Below are 16,400 nucleotides of genomic sequence, written 5' to 3'. Positions count from 1 at the left end.
AGAGAGAGAGAGAGAGAGAGAGACAGAGAGAGAGACAGAGAGAGTGTGTAAGAGGGAGAGAGAGAGAGAGTGTGTATGTGAGGAAAGGCAAGGAGAAGTGTTCACATTATTGAGGAAACAAGAGAGGGGATGGAAAACTTTTTTGGTACTCAGCACAACAAAAAGGCCTTCCTGCTCTCACTGGAAGAACAAATGGCAAAAGAGACAGAGGCAGACCAAGATTACCTTACAAAGAGATCTTGTACCAGTGAGAGATGGGAGAAGACCAGACTCAAAATTTTATTAAGTTTTATTTTATTTGACAATATCAGCCATTTTCGATTTCGCAAAATCGTAGTTACAATTAGTATAATATTGTCTTTTAAAAAAAATTTAATTTGGGAATAAGAGCTATAAGTTAATAGTAAGTAAGTTCATTCAGTGGTTATGGCCATTGGCCCACATCACATCATATAAAACACTCATTTGTTAACTCTATCCTACCTCGTGTTTTACTATCGTATCCCTACAACGTGGGGAACCTTGTGCCACTACTATCCAAAGAGGAAATTTACTCGTTAATCCGATCCGTACTCTTTGCATAGCAGTCTGTTAAAGAGATCTTTTGAGAAATACTGAAAGTTTCAAAGAGATCTTCAAACTAGAAGTATTCTAAAACGTGAAAAATACAACCCTGGGGGTACAAAATGACCCCAGGGCGTATGGATAGGGTTAAATAAAGTTTCCATAATGAAAAAGTACAGGTGGTGCACATATCTCTTATCAGGATAATACCAAGTGAGGTCTCCGTTCCAAAAGCTTCTCTCGTGAACGATGCCACAACAACTACCCCCATGTTGGTTCTCACACAGTGGAGACCTTGGGTGAGCATAGTAGTTTTGTTTCAGTAAGTGTTTTACAGCACTTGCAACACAATAAGGTCATATAAGTGCCGAAGATTAGAGGTGTTACAAGAGAGTAACAATAACAAACACAAAAAAGAAGGAGGGGAGATAAAGACTGTAGACGTTTGATAGGAAAGAAGAAGCAAACCACACTAGAGCCCCCCCCCCCCCCAACTACCCAGGAGCATAGTAGGTCAAGTCAGTTCTAAATGGAGACCTCAACTGGACCTTTATCAATTTATTTAGAGCATCGAAGCAAAGCAATGAGTGGCGAACCATTACCACTGAAGCCTGTTTCAGATCTTGCACTTGAAGAAAAAGAAAATCTTGTAACACTTTGCAGTCACACATCCAGCAGTACAAAATACGCCATCTGGTCACCCAGCCAGGAGAGCGACTGCAACTGACTTCTCGGGCCTGGCGCAGAACCCAGAACTGCGCCAGGTGACCAGAACGGATCATTTTCATTGGCGCATTATTGCGCCAAGTGACTGCAAAGTATTAAGTAGGCACTTACCTTGTTCCCGTGAATGAGATGACTTCAGTTTTTTATGAGCTTGTTCTAAAGGCCTCTGCAGAGCTGTGAGGAATTCTGGAGTTGCTCTCACCCCTGTCAAAGAAAAAAAAAAAAAGGGAAAAACCATTTCTTAAAAATGGAAAAAGACTCATCGACACAAATAAAACGGTCACTTGTAATATTAATATGGTAAACTGGAGCAAATTAATCCTTGACTATACGGAGGAAAAGTAGAGGAGGTACAAAAATTGTTATTATCCAACCAGCTTTCTCTTAATGTGAGCCATACCATAGTATAGCTAGTATTGCAAATAATGATAAGACACTTTAATGATAGATTATTTTAATCAGATGTCACTGTTCACCTGTACACTAGATCCATCTCTAAATTCAGAATAAGTTCACAAATTACATCAGCAGATCACAAAGTGGTTGAATTAAAAAAACCCAAACTGAACACCTCTCCAGATGGCTCTCACTTTTATATTTCTATTTTTCTCCATCCCCAACCATAACCTACTAGCTGCCTGTGCTGTCTAGCGGCTGTTGGGTGGAATGATATGTCCACAACAGTCAATGGCTATCTCACACTGTCTACACAATGGTTCAGCAAAAGAGTCAGAAAGCCCACAGCCAGAGACACTGCCGCCGGGCATTTTGTCAGCTTATGGCCAGAGCAGTGCTTCCCAACCTGGGCAATATCATCACCCACATGAAAGTGATTTGATAATTTTGGTGGGCGGTGGGAGCACCCAGGTAGTGACTTTACTTTACTTTACTTTACTTTTCCGATCCAGCAGCTATTTAGGTTCTAGCCCTTCGGTCTGTCGATATGGCAAAGAATTTACAGGTTTTAATCAGCAGTGCTTTGTCGCTGTATAGAGTATTTCCGATGTCTGAGGAGGCAGGTAGGTAGGTGCTATGCAGGTCGCAAAGTGCTGGGCAGTTAAAGAGGTTATGTGGTACTGTTTCATCCTGGCAGTCGCACAACGGCCAGTCGGGTGGAGTATCCTTGCAGATCCTATTAAGGTAGGAATTTAGTGGTATGTGTTGTGTTCGCATGTGAAAGATCGTGACTTGTTCTCTTCTACTCAGGGAATTTATTGCGTCTTTAGAGTTGGGGGCTGTCATGTGTGCAAATACAGTTCTTCCAGTTTTGCCCATTGCCCATCCATTCAGCCACTGTTCCCTGGTGTTGCATTTGATGATTAACTTGGCTGTCTGTTGTGATACTGGGTTGTGAGGTTGTGTTTGTGAAGCTCCCTTTTTGTCCAGTTAGTGACAGCTATTAAATAATGCCTCGCTTGGAATTGTCGTACGGATGGGTGGTATGAAAATGTTAGTTTCTTGAAGGAGGCAAAAGCGGGCGCTAGTTATAAAAAGGTTGATATGCACTGATTTACAGAAACGAAAGTGGTACATACATGATACTGTCTCCGAGTACAGAGAGAAGAGGGTGGCCACTTTTCTCTTGTCTCTGTTCAGCCCTTTGAACCACTCAAGAATCGGGTCTAGATGCATCAGCGTGGACTTTGATCTGAAACAGAAAAGTATTGAAGTAGGGAGGAATGTTAAGCAAGCATTCTGTTAAACCTCGCATGAACAAAACGAAAAATCTTGATTATCTATTAACATTCAGATCATTACAATATCAATTGTTTTTTGTTTTTTAAATTTTTAGTAAGTATTTTACAGCACTTGCAACACAATAAGGTCATATAAGTGCAGAAGATTAGAGGTGTTACAAGAGAGTAACGAACACAAAAAAGAAAGAGGGGAGATAAGGATGATAGATGTTTGATAGGAAAGAAGGAGCAAACCACACCAGAGCACCCAGCCAACCACCCACAATATCAATTGTAAGTTTTGCAAATCAAAGGCAAAAATGTTAAAACGCTGTTTAAAAACCAGTTTTGCAACTTCAGACTCTTTTACTTTTGATTGTTGACCAAGCATTTGAAAAGGAGCCATGCGATGGGGACAATGAGGTTTGAAAAAGAATCAGTCTACATTAATAACAAAACTGACACAGCCTCAAAGGATGAAACCAGACTGCCTGACACAACCGAAACCCGTGTCGTGATTCACGCACTGACAGGCTCGAGTTTTGAAGTCTCAACTTGTAACAACTCTACATCTTTACAATTTACAAAAAGTCTAAAAATAGATTCGTTTTTTTTCCCCTGAAGAAAAACGTTTTTCCGTCTCTGTAAAATTTTTTATAAAAAGAAACACAGTTGAAATAGTCCTAAAACAGCCACTCATTGTCAAGAGTACAGTGGTTGTCTCAGACGGCTGGATGTCTGGGACAGTCTCATTATAAGGTGGAAAAAAAAACCCAACTCGCAAGGGGGGAAGTGGTCGATAGGACACGTGATTGTCTTGTACAGGTGATTGTCTTACACAGGTGATTGTCTTGGATATGTGATTGTCTTGTACAGGTGATTGTCTTGTACAGGTGATTGTCTTATACAGGCGATTATCTTGTACAGGTGATTGTCTTATACAGGCGATTATCTTGTACAGGTGATTGTCTTATACAGGTGATTGTCTTGTACAGGTGATTGTCTTATACAGGTGATTGTCTTGTACAGGTGATTGTCTAGGATATGTGGCTGTGAGACCAGGCTCGAGGGCAGAGGGAGTCAGGACATGGTATCAATAATTTGCTGATCTGTGACAGGATACTTGGTATCCATAACTTACTGATTGGAGACAAGATACTTGAAATCGATACTTACATGTCCTTACAGTTCTCGGTGACAGCTGAGAACTCTAGATGAGGCTTGCTGTTCTGATACTTTCTCCAATTGTTCCAAACAAACAGCTTTGGATCTGAAATATTCAGAGTACATCATGTCCTGAATGAAAGAGCTAATATTCTTAGAATTGGCACAAAATAAAAACATCCTTATGATGAAACCATTGCATTAAAAAAGTTATTATGTGTAACAGTAATGATTACTGAAATCAGTGGAATACAAGCAGTCAATCTGTCAAATAGTGTCTCCAATTGCAAGATTGAGCTTTCTTCAAATGAAATTTCCACTTTGTACAGAAAGGTTAGTTCAGAAATATATAACACACTGTGTTGTTTGTGCTAGACTATGATTGAGCATTACAAGATTTCTTTTAACAGAATACAAGAACAAAAAATTAAAATTAAATAGTATAATAGGATGATAAACCACAAAAACATACAAACATTTCTTAAAAATCAATTCAGCCATTAAAAAATACACCCTCTTTTATTCAAATGTAGCAGTGAAAGTTAAACACTCATTCTGGATAGAAAATATTGGTCAGGAAACACACTAATCTAACAGAAAAAATAATAAAAATAAATTGCATTTATATAGCACATTTTAACAAAGAAGTGCTCAATGCGCTGTACAATAATATAAAGAACATATGCAGTGCACAACTCCAATAGTGATCATCCTCTTTCTCTCTCTCTCTCTCCAGTACATCCTTGAGTAAAGACAACCCCACAAAACTTACCCAGACACCCTCGTACACATTAATGACATCACACAGTCATAAATTGTTACAGAACAGAACAGCATGAATAAACGATACTGAGAGAACATAATAAATACTGAGAGAACATAATAATCTAACAGAACAAATTACCTGATCCTATCAGTCCTTGGACTTGTTCCGAGTATGCAGACAAGTGCCTGAGGATAAATAAAAACCATACCAATTAACGCTTGACTTAAAAAACACAACAGACAGAATACCTATCACGCCTTGAATTTAAAAACACATCTCTTTCTTTTTAATGAAAGTTTGCAAATATTGAAATTTTGCTGTCAGACTTCACTTGAGCAAATGTCAGTGACATATATTCAGTACAACATGGACAGGTCGAACACAGAAGGCTTGAAATCATGCGTCCGTCGAACTGTGAATGCGGTCCCGGTTTTTTCTTCTTCTCTACCTTTGTAAGATATCCCTGGAACTACGGATCCCTTGAACTACCAAGGCCGGTCCCAACGAATTCGAACTATCTGTGTTATACTGTATGTATATATTACAAACAAATATATATATATAAACAAATTGTAATTCTCATTAGCCCAGTATATTACTTACTTTTCTCTCTTTCCATCCAAGGAGAAAATCATTCGCAACGCTGTGACGATATAAGCCACTGCCAGCAACTCCTGTTTGCGATACACATCTCTCTTTCCCTCCAAGCGGTACTTTGCTTCCTCCATCAGCTTGCAGCACACGCCCTTCATGTCACCTGAATGGGAACAGCAAAAAGGAAACAAGAAAATTTAGCAGCTTTCCTGTGCAAGTGTTGCATCTGAAAGAACATCTTCTCAACTAGAAAATTACAAATAGCCACCACGGATAATACTTCAGTCAGAAAAGCACTAACAATTACAATTTTTAAATGTTGTAAGTCGTGATATTCTTGACTGACTTGAGCATATTCCCATGTATTTACGGGACGCGCTGCCGGCCCAGTGGCCTAATCCCGTGTGTCTATAGGATGCACTTTATCGATCAATATCTCAGGTGTTTTTCAGTTACAAGCTTCGAGAAGCGACGAGCCAACAGTTGACCCACTTGTTTCGTTTCGTAAAAAATTTGGTGAAGTTATGTGCGATACATTTTGAGCTGTAACGGACTAAGTCAGTCACCCCTGCATTGCAATAGATGATTTTATTATAAATCGAGCACACACAAAATTTGCATAACCCCCAGTCATTGCCATTTCAAAATATTGATAAAATAAAAACTATTTGGACAAATCAGATGCAGTTGTCTTTTTCTATGAGAGCATTTCTTTCTTTTGCTGCATTAAAAAAATTATGATAGCTTTCGCAGTCTTTTTATGGTAAACGATTAAGTATACCCCAAAACTGTTAGGCTGTAATGGTTGTTGGGTGAAAAATAGCTCAGGCTCAAGTGAGTTAACTCTTTCAACCCCATCGGATGCTGGGAGCGTCCAATACTAGTGACAACTGTTTCGTTTTATTTAGCGCTAGTTTTTGCTTGTTTTTCGGAACTATTCCAGAAACAAGTTTTTTAAGTAATGACTGAGCCTTTGCGTCTGCCATTTAGAAGTCGGAGGCAAGCTTTTGGGGTTATAATGAGACATAGTGCTCCAGGTTTAGGTGACTGTTGAAAAAACTTCGGGACACGGTGGAAAAAACTCAGGGTTTAAAGAGTTAAATCAACTTTTAAGAATGGCCCATACGTAGAGGCAATCCTCAGTGAATAATACTCTTACACTCTGCATCCATCCCTCTCAAACTTCCCAGAACTTTGCTAGGATACAAATCTGTATCACCCATACTGATGGGGGAGGGGGGTTTGTTGGTGGTGTTACATTCAGGGTGTGTCAGAATAAAGTCTTTGAAGGTCACAGGACAAAAAGTTTTGTTTGTTTTAGTAGAGGTTTTACAGCGCTCGCAACTGCATAAGGTCATAAGAGCTCCAGAAGACTAGAGGTGTTGCAAGAGAGTAAAACTCACAAAAAAAGAAGGAGGGGAGATAGAGAAGATAGATTTTTTATAGGAAAGAAGGAGAAAACCACACCAGAGCACCCGCCAACAACCCACAGGATAAAAAGTTTGTACAACATACCTGGCAAAGAAAGCTCATCAACAAATCTACGTATCACTGTCTGTAAACAGTTGGTAGAGAGGCTGTGAATGCCTAAATACTTCATCAGTCTGTTCACTTCCGTCAGCAGTGTGCAAACATTAATATCCTGAGATGAAAAAAAGTAGAACAATTTCAAAACAGAGCAATTCATAATTGTAAAGGCACGACGTAAAACGTCAGGTCAAGAATGTCAACATTTGAAACTCTTTGAGTAAAATAAAATCTTTGCTAGTCTGTAATGAAATAGTAAAAATAACAATGAAGACAAATAAATTTTAATCAATTTAAACCATTTAAGGGGGCTCTCGTGGCCTAGAGGTTAAGGTGTTCGTCTCTCATTCAAAGGTCCTAAGTTCGAATCCGGGAAGCAACCGAAAAATTTTCTACTCTAAAATTGTCTCCTTTCACCTCCTTTCCTGCTCTCTAACAATGTTCTGTCATCTGCTTTCGTCTCCACTTTCTACCCTCACCCAATCACCTCCTTTTCCCCCTCCTCTGGGCTCCAGACTCTTTCTGCAGCCTTTCTACTGCTACTCCTTGGCTCCTTACTGCTGCCTTTTAGCCACACCCCTGATCCTATGGTAAGAAAGACCTACACCTAGCCTTCTCTGACAAAGGCGAAAAATCTCAGAGGAAACCAAAAAACTCAATCACCAAAAACGTACGAGCTTAATAAAAGATATAGTTGAATACTTACACCAGAGAATATATTTGCATCTTGCTGAGAAAATACAAGGTCTTCTGGAAGGACATCTGTAGCTGACAGGTATGGAATTTTGCCATCATAAACCCATCTGAATAATGAAATACAAGCAAACGGGATACGGTGATTTGAACTTCCAAAGTGAAACTTTCATTCCCAACCCCTTCAATGCTAGAGACGAAAATTCTCAACCATTTCCACTTTCTGCATCTTTCCCTCTGAAGAAAATTAACCCATTTTAGTCCCAAACAAGCAAATAGACCTAAGCTTTATACATTTTATGTAGGTTTAAGGAGAGAGTATTCTTCTTGAGTAATCTTAGCGCCCATGCTCTGTGACTGACATTGTGCGAAAATTTTGAATAGCTAAATTATTACTCCTTGATCGTTTGCGCTGCAGTGTGTAACTCAAATGAGATATTTGATTTCAACCTAGAAGAATATAGACACTTGTATGGTTGATGAGTCATGGCAAAGAAAGTAATAGCAAACAGAAAAATGAGAAAACTAGATATCTAAACATTTGCTCGATTGGGACGACTAAGTGGCATGAAACTTTTGAACTCCATCAAATATTTTTTTGTGTGATTTGGGAATGATATTAAGAGATGCAAAGATCCCAGGAAAGAAACAAATCTAAACAGAAGTTTGAAGCAGCCCAGGTAACCCGCCTGGAGAACAATATACTTATTTACATCTGACAATCTCTGAACATTTCAAACCTAACACCTTACTTTTGCTGTAGACAGCACACTAATTTCAATCATTGGGGGTTAGGCATTTTTCTTTTTATTGTTTACTCTAAGAACATTATACTTCTCGGAAAGTTGAGGTTGTCTCAGAATGCTTTCAAGTCTGCTGGGGTAATAGTATAGATTGTGAAGCACATAGAGCTTGAGCGGGGATTTGCGCTATACAAATACTATCTATTATTATTATTATTATCATTATGACTTTTCTTATTGTGTAATTTAACTAAAAATACCTGATGACATCACAGGGAAGAATTCTGGGGTTTGAGATCATCAACCCGATGTAACAAATGGCCAACGTTTTAGGCATGCACATCCACTGTGGGGACTTCTCAGTATTCTGAAAGGTGAAGTGAATTTTTTTTTAAAGTGTTTCACTTGCAACACAATAAGGTTATACAAGAGTAGAAGATTACAGATGTTACAAGCAAAAAAGAAGGAGGAGAGATCAGGACGATAGATGTTTGAAAGGAAAGAGGGAGCAGACCACACCACAGCACCCGCCAACTACCCACATGAAGTGAAGTAAGTCCACACTCATGACAAAGTCCGTACAAGAATGAGTTACAATAATGTTCACACTAAAACAACAGAACTGGGTTGCTGAACTGATACACAAATATGTTGAAACGAGAGCCAAAATAAACGTGAGCAAAATCAACAATTTCCCCCCTTATCATGCTGTTACTTCAAAACTTATTTCCACTAGTTTTCAAAAACAATTCAACAGAACAGTAGCGTGAACATATTGCCAAAATAAAGTATTCATAGTTACACAGCCCACTGTTGTGGATAGGTAACACATGAAAACTACAGGCGAAAAACGAAGGTAGTTCCAAACTGGAAATTGTGAGGGTACCAATTTTAAAAGCTTGTGGACTGATAACTTCACATTTGTTTGACTGGTGGTTTATTGTTAAGTGTTGTTGAATGGGAAATCTAACCACAATAATCAAACAAACAGTTGAACAGAAATACAATTATGAGTCAACATGAGTTCAAAATTGGAACGCTGACTATTTTCAGTTTGTGACTACAGTCGTTTTTCCTCTGTAGTCTTCCCATGTTTTCCTTTCTAAAGAAAAGAAGGCTCCAAACAAAATAAGAAGAAATTTGTGGCTTCTTGAATTAATAATAATATCTTTATAACCCCTCCCCCCCCAAAAAAAAAAAAGAAAAAAAGAAAGAAAATCCTACAAATTTGACATATTCTACCAGTTGTTCCTACACAACCAAAGTAAACACTACAAAACTGACCATGAGTATGAGAATACTTAACAATGACAATCTAAGATAACTTAAGATTGGAAGGAAGCAGAGCGATTGCTCCAAAAACTCCAAGAAAATGGTAGGCCCAAAGTATCAATATTTCCTTCCACATATCTACGCATTGCTTCAACTCCATTTCTAGGAAAAATGGAAGACCCCAAGCAAAAACATTATCAGCAACTTTCAAGCTCAGCAGTGACCTTTATGGCATGCATGGCTCAGTTTATCAAACAAAATCCTTCTGTTCTTTTGCACATGGAAAAACTAAATTGCCTTAGTAAGGCGTAAAAATCAGAACTAAATTCCTAACAAACAGCATCATCATTGCTTTCATAGATGCTCATCACCATTGTCTAATCTATTTTCATATCCCATCATCATCATTATTATATTTATCAAATTTCTGGACACATATCGCGACCTCAGTGCTTTCTTGCTGTGTCCCCACTTTTTTAACCTATCCGTACGTCATGTTTTACTATCGTATCCATACGACGTGGGGAACTCTGTGCCACCACTTTCCAAAGAGGAAACTTACTTGTTAATCCGATTCCGTACGCTTTTCATAGCAGTCTGTCATAATGATTTTTTGAGAAATACTGAAAGTTTCAAAGACATCTTCGCACTAGAAGTATTCTAAAATGTGAAGAATACAACCCCAGGGGTACAAAATGACCCCAGGGCGTACGGACAGGGTTAAGCAGTGAAAATGTGACATCATCTTAAGCTCACTCATTGTTATGAACCTTTTTCACTGCTATTAAAAATGGAGATACGTCAAGAAAGCACTGGGGTTGCGATATTACAGACATCTCTCTTCAGGGGCCACAATTACAGCAGCATCAGCAGCAGCTTCCAAGGGATTTTCCACCATAACAATGCCTAGCAAATCGTGCGTTGTACGCTTAACTCTAACATCAGGCACTCATTAAAACAGGACACAGGACCAATGTCTAACAGTCTCATGTCATACACATAACTAACATCTGGCACTCATAAATATAGGACACAGAACCAATGCCTAACAGTCTCATGTCATACACACAACTAACATCTGGCACTCAAAAAAATAGGACACAGGACCAAAAAAGGCATACTTTTTTAATTCGGAGCCTGGTGTTATAGTCAGTCAACTTCCCCTCTTCTTCGTCAATAAAGCCTTCCTCCACCCTCTCCACCAGATCTTCCAAATCTGCGCCCTGAGCCGTGCACGGGTCCACTGACGATGCAGCACGGTTCTGTAGACAGAAAAATAAGACACAAGGCTAAAACTTAATCCTAGCTACAAGGTGCGAATGTCATTGACTAGATCTAACTCTTACTACAAGGGAGGCTATTCCTACTTTGTTGTTATCCAAATCTGCAGCATCACAAACTTTCCTATAACTCCCCTCCTATTTGTATAAAATGTGTGTGTATATAATATAATATTGTGAACTCACAAGAAAAATGTTATATATATATATATATATATATATATAACATTTTTCTTGTGAGTTCACACTAATACTAACAGCTAATTTTAAAATCCACAATGCTGCATATTTTTTGCTGTTATTGCTTCTACTAAACACAAAAGCGCTAATTGAGAGAAATGGGCAGGGTAAAAAAACCAAAAAAAAACCAAACATATTTGTATAAAATAAACACCAAACAGAGTAGAAATGAATGATCCAAGCATTACACATTAGACAGTCTGATTATTGATCAGATGAATTAGCCTAGGTCTGATAGATTTTTGTAATGAGATTAAACCATTGGGTGTTGTCATGAGCCAGTGGAACTGATACGCCATATACTAAGATAAGATAAGATAAGATAATACTTTATTATCCCAGAGGGAAATTTTTCTTGGCTGTTCAGGACCGTAAAAACACATGCAGGTATACATAGAAATTTAAATTATATATTAGTTACTCTCATTAAAATTCAATATGAAAAGAGAAGTAAAGCTGACAAAAAGTACACATATCACACCAGATGCATTATTCAACCACATGCAGGAATTTAATTACAAGAGTTAATAGAACTGCTGAGTTGACAGAAAAACAGATGTCAAATTTCCTGGCAACAGCAAAAATTGTTTGGAGCACGCCTATAGCTCGATTTCTTAGACGTCCAGTTAAGTCTACCATCTTTCTTGGGGGACAATAACCAAATGTTATTGTGGCATTTCGTAAAATCAGACCTAAACTGCATGAAAAAACAAAGTTAGAAAGAAAAAATCTGCAACATGGTCGAGATAAAAATGTCAATTTAAAATCTTTTTTAACGTTGGTGCTGTGAACACTTATTGAAGCACCTAAATGACAGTTTTTATAGCATGATCTATCATTTAGAAGTCTTAGTGTTACTCACGTGGAAGGAAAAGCAAAAAGACTCAAAAGACTACATTTTTAAAATACACAATCAAATAGTGGTTCCTTTTTTTATCACCAGTACAAAAAAAAAATCACATACCATACCAATTTTCCGATAAAAGTTTGTGAGTCTAATGAGATGACCACCCAAAGCTCTTTATATCTTGGGGAAGGGCAAGAAAGGGAGGAAATTCTGAGAGGGACCGTGCTAATTTGGAGCAAGAACAAAATTTCACTTATTCAGAACAACACCAACTTTGGGCAGAAGAACAGAAAAAGAAAACAGGTTCAGAGAGAGCCTCTGCCAAGGGCAGATAATTATATTAAACAGAAAGAAAGCATTGTATTACTAACAAAGCATAGTCACAACTGAGTCCGCTTAAACTGAAATCAGCAAGACCACCAGGTTTTCGGTTTTTAGAGATTCCTCAAATAGAAATAAAAAAGTTAAAGATTTTTCTTCTTTCGGTTTACTACTGTTGTAAGACTCAACAGTTTTATGATTAGCCATGGTTAGGAACAGCCATGCTGTAGTCTCTTTACTTTACTTTAATTAATCAAAATAATTGATTGAGTACACCTGTGAGCCAAAAGATCCAAATGAACAACGACTTTAGCCAAAAATCATATGATCCACTAGATGTTCATCACCTTTTTAACCCTTCCAGCCCCATAAGCATATATTTTCATCACCGCTTGTACCTCCCACTGTCCCAAGAGCGTATATTCTCAGTTTTGGGGGTACCCAATTTGCGCATCTTTCGAAATTAGCGAACCTAATTAAACTTTAATTTTCATAATATTTGTTCATTTACATTTAAACATTGTTATATATTTTATTATCTGAACCACATTACAAAGATACTACATCACTCTTTAGAATGCATGCCTCTTTTTCTGAAATACTGCTGTATTGGCTGGGACTGGGGTTAGGAAGTGCACAAAATGGCCGCGACTGGAAGGGTTAAAACTGTAATACTACCTGCTGTGCGATTTTCTTTCCTTTCTTCAATGTAAAAGGACTTTGATGATTCAGAGGGTTGTCAAATGTACCTCTGTGCAGTTCTCTGGAGAAAAAAACAAGCAACATCATTCATTTATAGATGTACACTGCGCTCATATAATCTAAACACAGGACAAAACAGCCAAATATTTTAAGATAGTTATCTATTCCAAAGGGGAAGACCACGTGGAACCTGGAGACAGACAGACAAACAGACAGACAGACAGACAGACAGACAGACAGACAGGTATGGAGGGAGAGAGGAGAGGGGAAGACAGACAGAGAGAAAGATAGAAAAAGAGACATGAAGCATGCTATAACTAAACAGCAATGCAGCCCCCTTCATTCTGAGGAAAAGTCAGAATTTATGTCTGCTAATGATAGCGTTAGCTGAAATTATGAGCACAAGGTAAGAAGTGAGGGCGGACCCAAAAATATTTGTCACGATTTTTCAAAAATTAACCAGAAATAAAGAATAGAATTTCTTGACTTCCTAACCTATTTAACAGTGAATTACTTATGTCATATGGTCGCATTTAAGCACAGGGGGGTTTTCCTGGAAAATACGGTTTTGAGAAAATCCAAGGTAAAGTTTTTGCCCTTTGTTCAGAATCTTTAAAAGACAAGAGGAGAGTTTTCTCTATAACCAAACAAATATACGCACCAACGAAACCAATCTTCTCCTATAGGTAGGGCAATGCCCACTTTTGGTGTAGGTCAAGACTTCTGGAAACTCTTGAAATCTGGGTTAGCCCGCTTGTCCTTAAAAGCGACCATATGTGACAAAAAGGGAAGTGGACAGCTTTAATTAGACAGATTCGGGTACGGTTGTGAAATACCCCCCCCCCCCCCCCCGGTTCAAAAACTCAGATTTCGGAGTGTTGCGGCAAAAAATCATCAGGGCTGAAAGAGTTAAATGGAGCTATACATATTGGTAGTAGAAGCAACAAAGCATACCTCAAACGGCCAATTTTAGTCTCTTTAACAAGATCTGGAACCACTTTCTCTTTCTTGCAAAACGCAATGCCAAGTTTTGACAGATAGTTTGCCCATATTGCGAAAGCAGTCTCCTGAAAATGAAAATAAAAGATGAACACATCAGACATAAGCTTCATTGATGAAGCACAGGTTAACACTTGCCGTTCCCTATGATAAAAGTATTTGTGTTACAAAGTGGTGGAAGCAGGCGCTCGTCAGTTTTTGGACATGTGGATTTATTGCTTTCCGTAAAAATAATACTCAGATATCATGAATAGAAGTCGAGATCTTTGTGATTGAAGGAGGTGGTTTCAGAGGTAAAATTAGCGAGAAAATGGTCGCTAAAGTTTGTCGACTTCTAAAGCTTAAGAGTCCTTTGAAACTGCAAATTTATATTCTTGTGCCTTAAATCAACATTTTTCAGTAAAATCCACACAGAAATGTGTTTTAAAATTGACCTTAAATGTGTTGAGTCAAAGCAAAAAAATCGGTAAAAATTGCCAAACAGACAGAAAAATACCCTTTTCTTCGATTTCATTAATTTGACAAGCACCTGATTTCACCACAATGCCTCACATTTATAGAAAAAGTCAAATAAGTCACTGCCTAAAAAAACAACAACTAAAAATTGACACTAAAATGTTGGTATCAGGTCATTTACATGTACATATTTTCAAGTGAAAGATTGAATGAATGCAGGCAAGTGAGTATTAAACCAACAGGGTATGTTTTTTGTTTGTTTTGTTTTTGTAAAGTGTTTTACAGCGCTCGCAACTGCATAGGTCATATGAGCGCGCGGGACACTCCTAATATTTTCAGTTGGTAGGAAATTTTGAATTTTGCCCGGGTGGCGGCCGAAGCCTACTCTAATCGATTTTAGACCAACAAGGGATCTTTAACGTGCGCAACTTGCACACGGGCCCTCCGAGATTTTTCGCCCTTGTCCGAGAAGGCTAGGTGTAGATCTTTCCTACCAGAAGATCAGGGATGTGGCAGAAAGACAGCAGTAAGGAGGAGCCAAGGAGTAACATTAGAAAGGCTGCAGAAAGAGTCAGGAGCCCAGAGGAGGGGGCAAAGGAGGTGAGGGGGTGGGAGGAAGAAAGTGGAAATGAAAGCAGACAACAGAACATTGCTAGAGAGCAGGAAAGGAGGTGAAAGGAGACAATTTTAGAGAAGAAAATTTTTTGGTTGCTACCCGGATTCGAACCCGGGACCTTTGAATGAGAGGCCAACACCTTAACCTCTAGGCCACGAGAGCCCCCCACCAACGTTTACTCAAATATGTGTTGGCAAAAAGGATAACACAAAACTAACTGCATCGAGACTAATTTTACATAAAGTTCAGAACAGAATGCAGACAATTTCTTTAATTCTGATTTCTGGATTTATCTGGAAAATCAAGCACCTCTGATATGCATGAAAGATACCTAAAATGTAATGATATACAACTCTTTATGTGACCTAAAAAAAAAGGGACCAGATTTACCTGCAATGTGATATCAGCACCCAAATTGATTAGAGCCTCTGCTTGAGCTATCAGAATGTACTGAAATCCTTCATAAATTGTCCAGGGACGGCCGAGTTTTGATTCTGTGAGGGTGAGGGCAAGATGGAAAGTTAGTCACTCCATGAAGAACTGAAAACACATAAAGTTGTGAGGGAAAAAAAGTGCAGGCAGAGTTTAGTTTTAGTAAGAGTTTTACGGCACTTGCAACACAATAAGGTCATAGAAGTGCCGAAGAATAGAAGTGTTACAAGAGAGTAACAAACACAAAAAATGGAGGAGGAGAGATAAAGACGATAGTTGTTTGATAGGAAAGATAGAAGGAGCAAACCACACCAGAGAACCACCCACGTACAGGCAGAAAATAAACAAAATTGTTCTCATGTTTGTGAAGACGCAGAAGCTACTTACATTACAATTCATTATTTCAGACATATTGTACACATTCTCAGTTCAGTTTTAGTAGGAGTTTTATGGTACTTGCAACCCAATAAGGTCATATAAGTGCCGAAGATTAGAGGTGTTACAAGAAAGTAACAAACACAAAAAAGAAGAAGGAGGAGAGATAAGGACGTTTGATAGGAAAGAAGGAGCAGACCACACCAGAGCACCCTCCAACCACCTACAGACGTTCTCAATCTTTAGGCAGATACATGAGGGTATAAAATAATATGGGAAGAAATTGAACTGACGATAAAGAAACAGAAGAGTAGATAAAAAGATTAGAGTGGAGTAAATAAAATAGGATGGGGGAGGGAGGGAGTGAGATAGAGAGAGAGATAGAGATAGAGAGATAGAGAGATAGA

The 16,400-nt window shown here is 38.4% G+C and overlaps 1 protein-coding gene across 1 annotated transcript in view; it reads right to left on the bottom strand.

Moving 5' to 3' along the window:
- Positions 1–16,400, bottom strand: part of LOC101847504 (TATA box-binding protein-associated factor RNA polymerase I subunit B) — a gene marked incomplete in the record, with an annotated part of 24,836 nt that overhangs the window by 2,631 nt on the left and 5,805 nt on the right. Inside the window, 12 exon segments of the mRNA XM_005101704.3 lie at positions 1,402–1,494; positions 2,826–2,938; positions 4,143–4,236; positions 5,035–5,081; positions 5,500–5,653; positions 7,006–7,132; positions 7,724–7,820; positions 8,714–8,820; positions 10,847–10,987; positions 13,092–13,176; positions 14,070–14,182; positions 15,577–15,680. Of these exon segments, the coding sequence (XP_005101761.2) occupies positions 1,402–1,494; positions 2,826–2,938; positions 4,143–4,236; positions 5,035–5,081; positions 5,500–5,653; positions 7,006–7,132; positions 7,724–7,820; positions 8,714–8,820; positions 10,847–10,987; positions 13,092–13,176; positions 14,070–14,182; positions 15,577–15,680 (1,275 nt within the window).

The sequence above is a fragment of the Aplysia californica genome, unplaced genomic scaffold (assembly GCF_000002075.1).
Source record: "Aplysia californica isolate F4 #8 unplaced genomic scaffold, AplCal3.0 scaffold00294, whole genome shotgun sequence".
NCBI classification, from domain to species: domain Eukaryota; kingdom Metazoa; phylum Mollusca; class Gastropoda; order Aplysiida; family Aplysiidae; genus Aplysia; species Aplysia californica.
The sequence above is the reverse complement of the archived record's forward strand: the minus strand, read 5'-3'. Positions and strand labels throughout refer to the sequence as shown.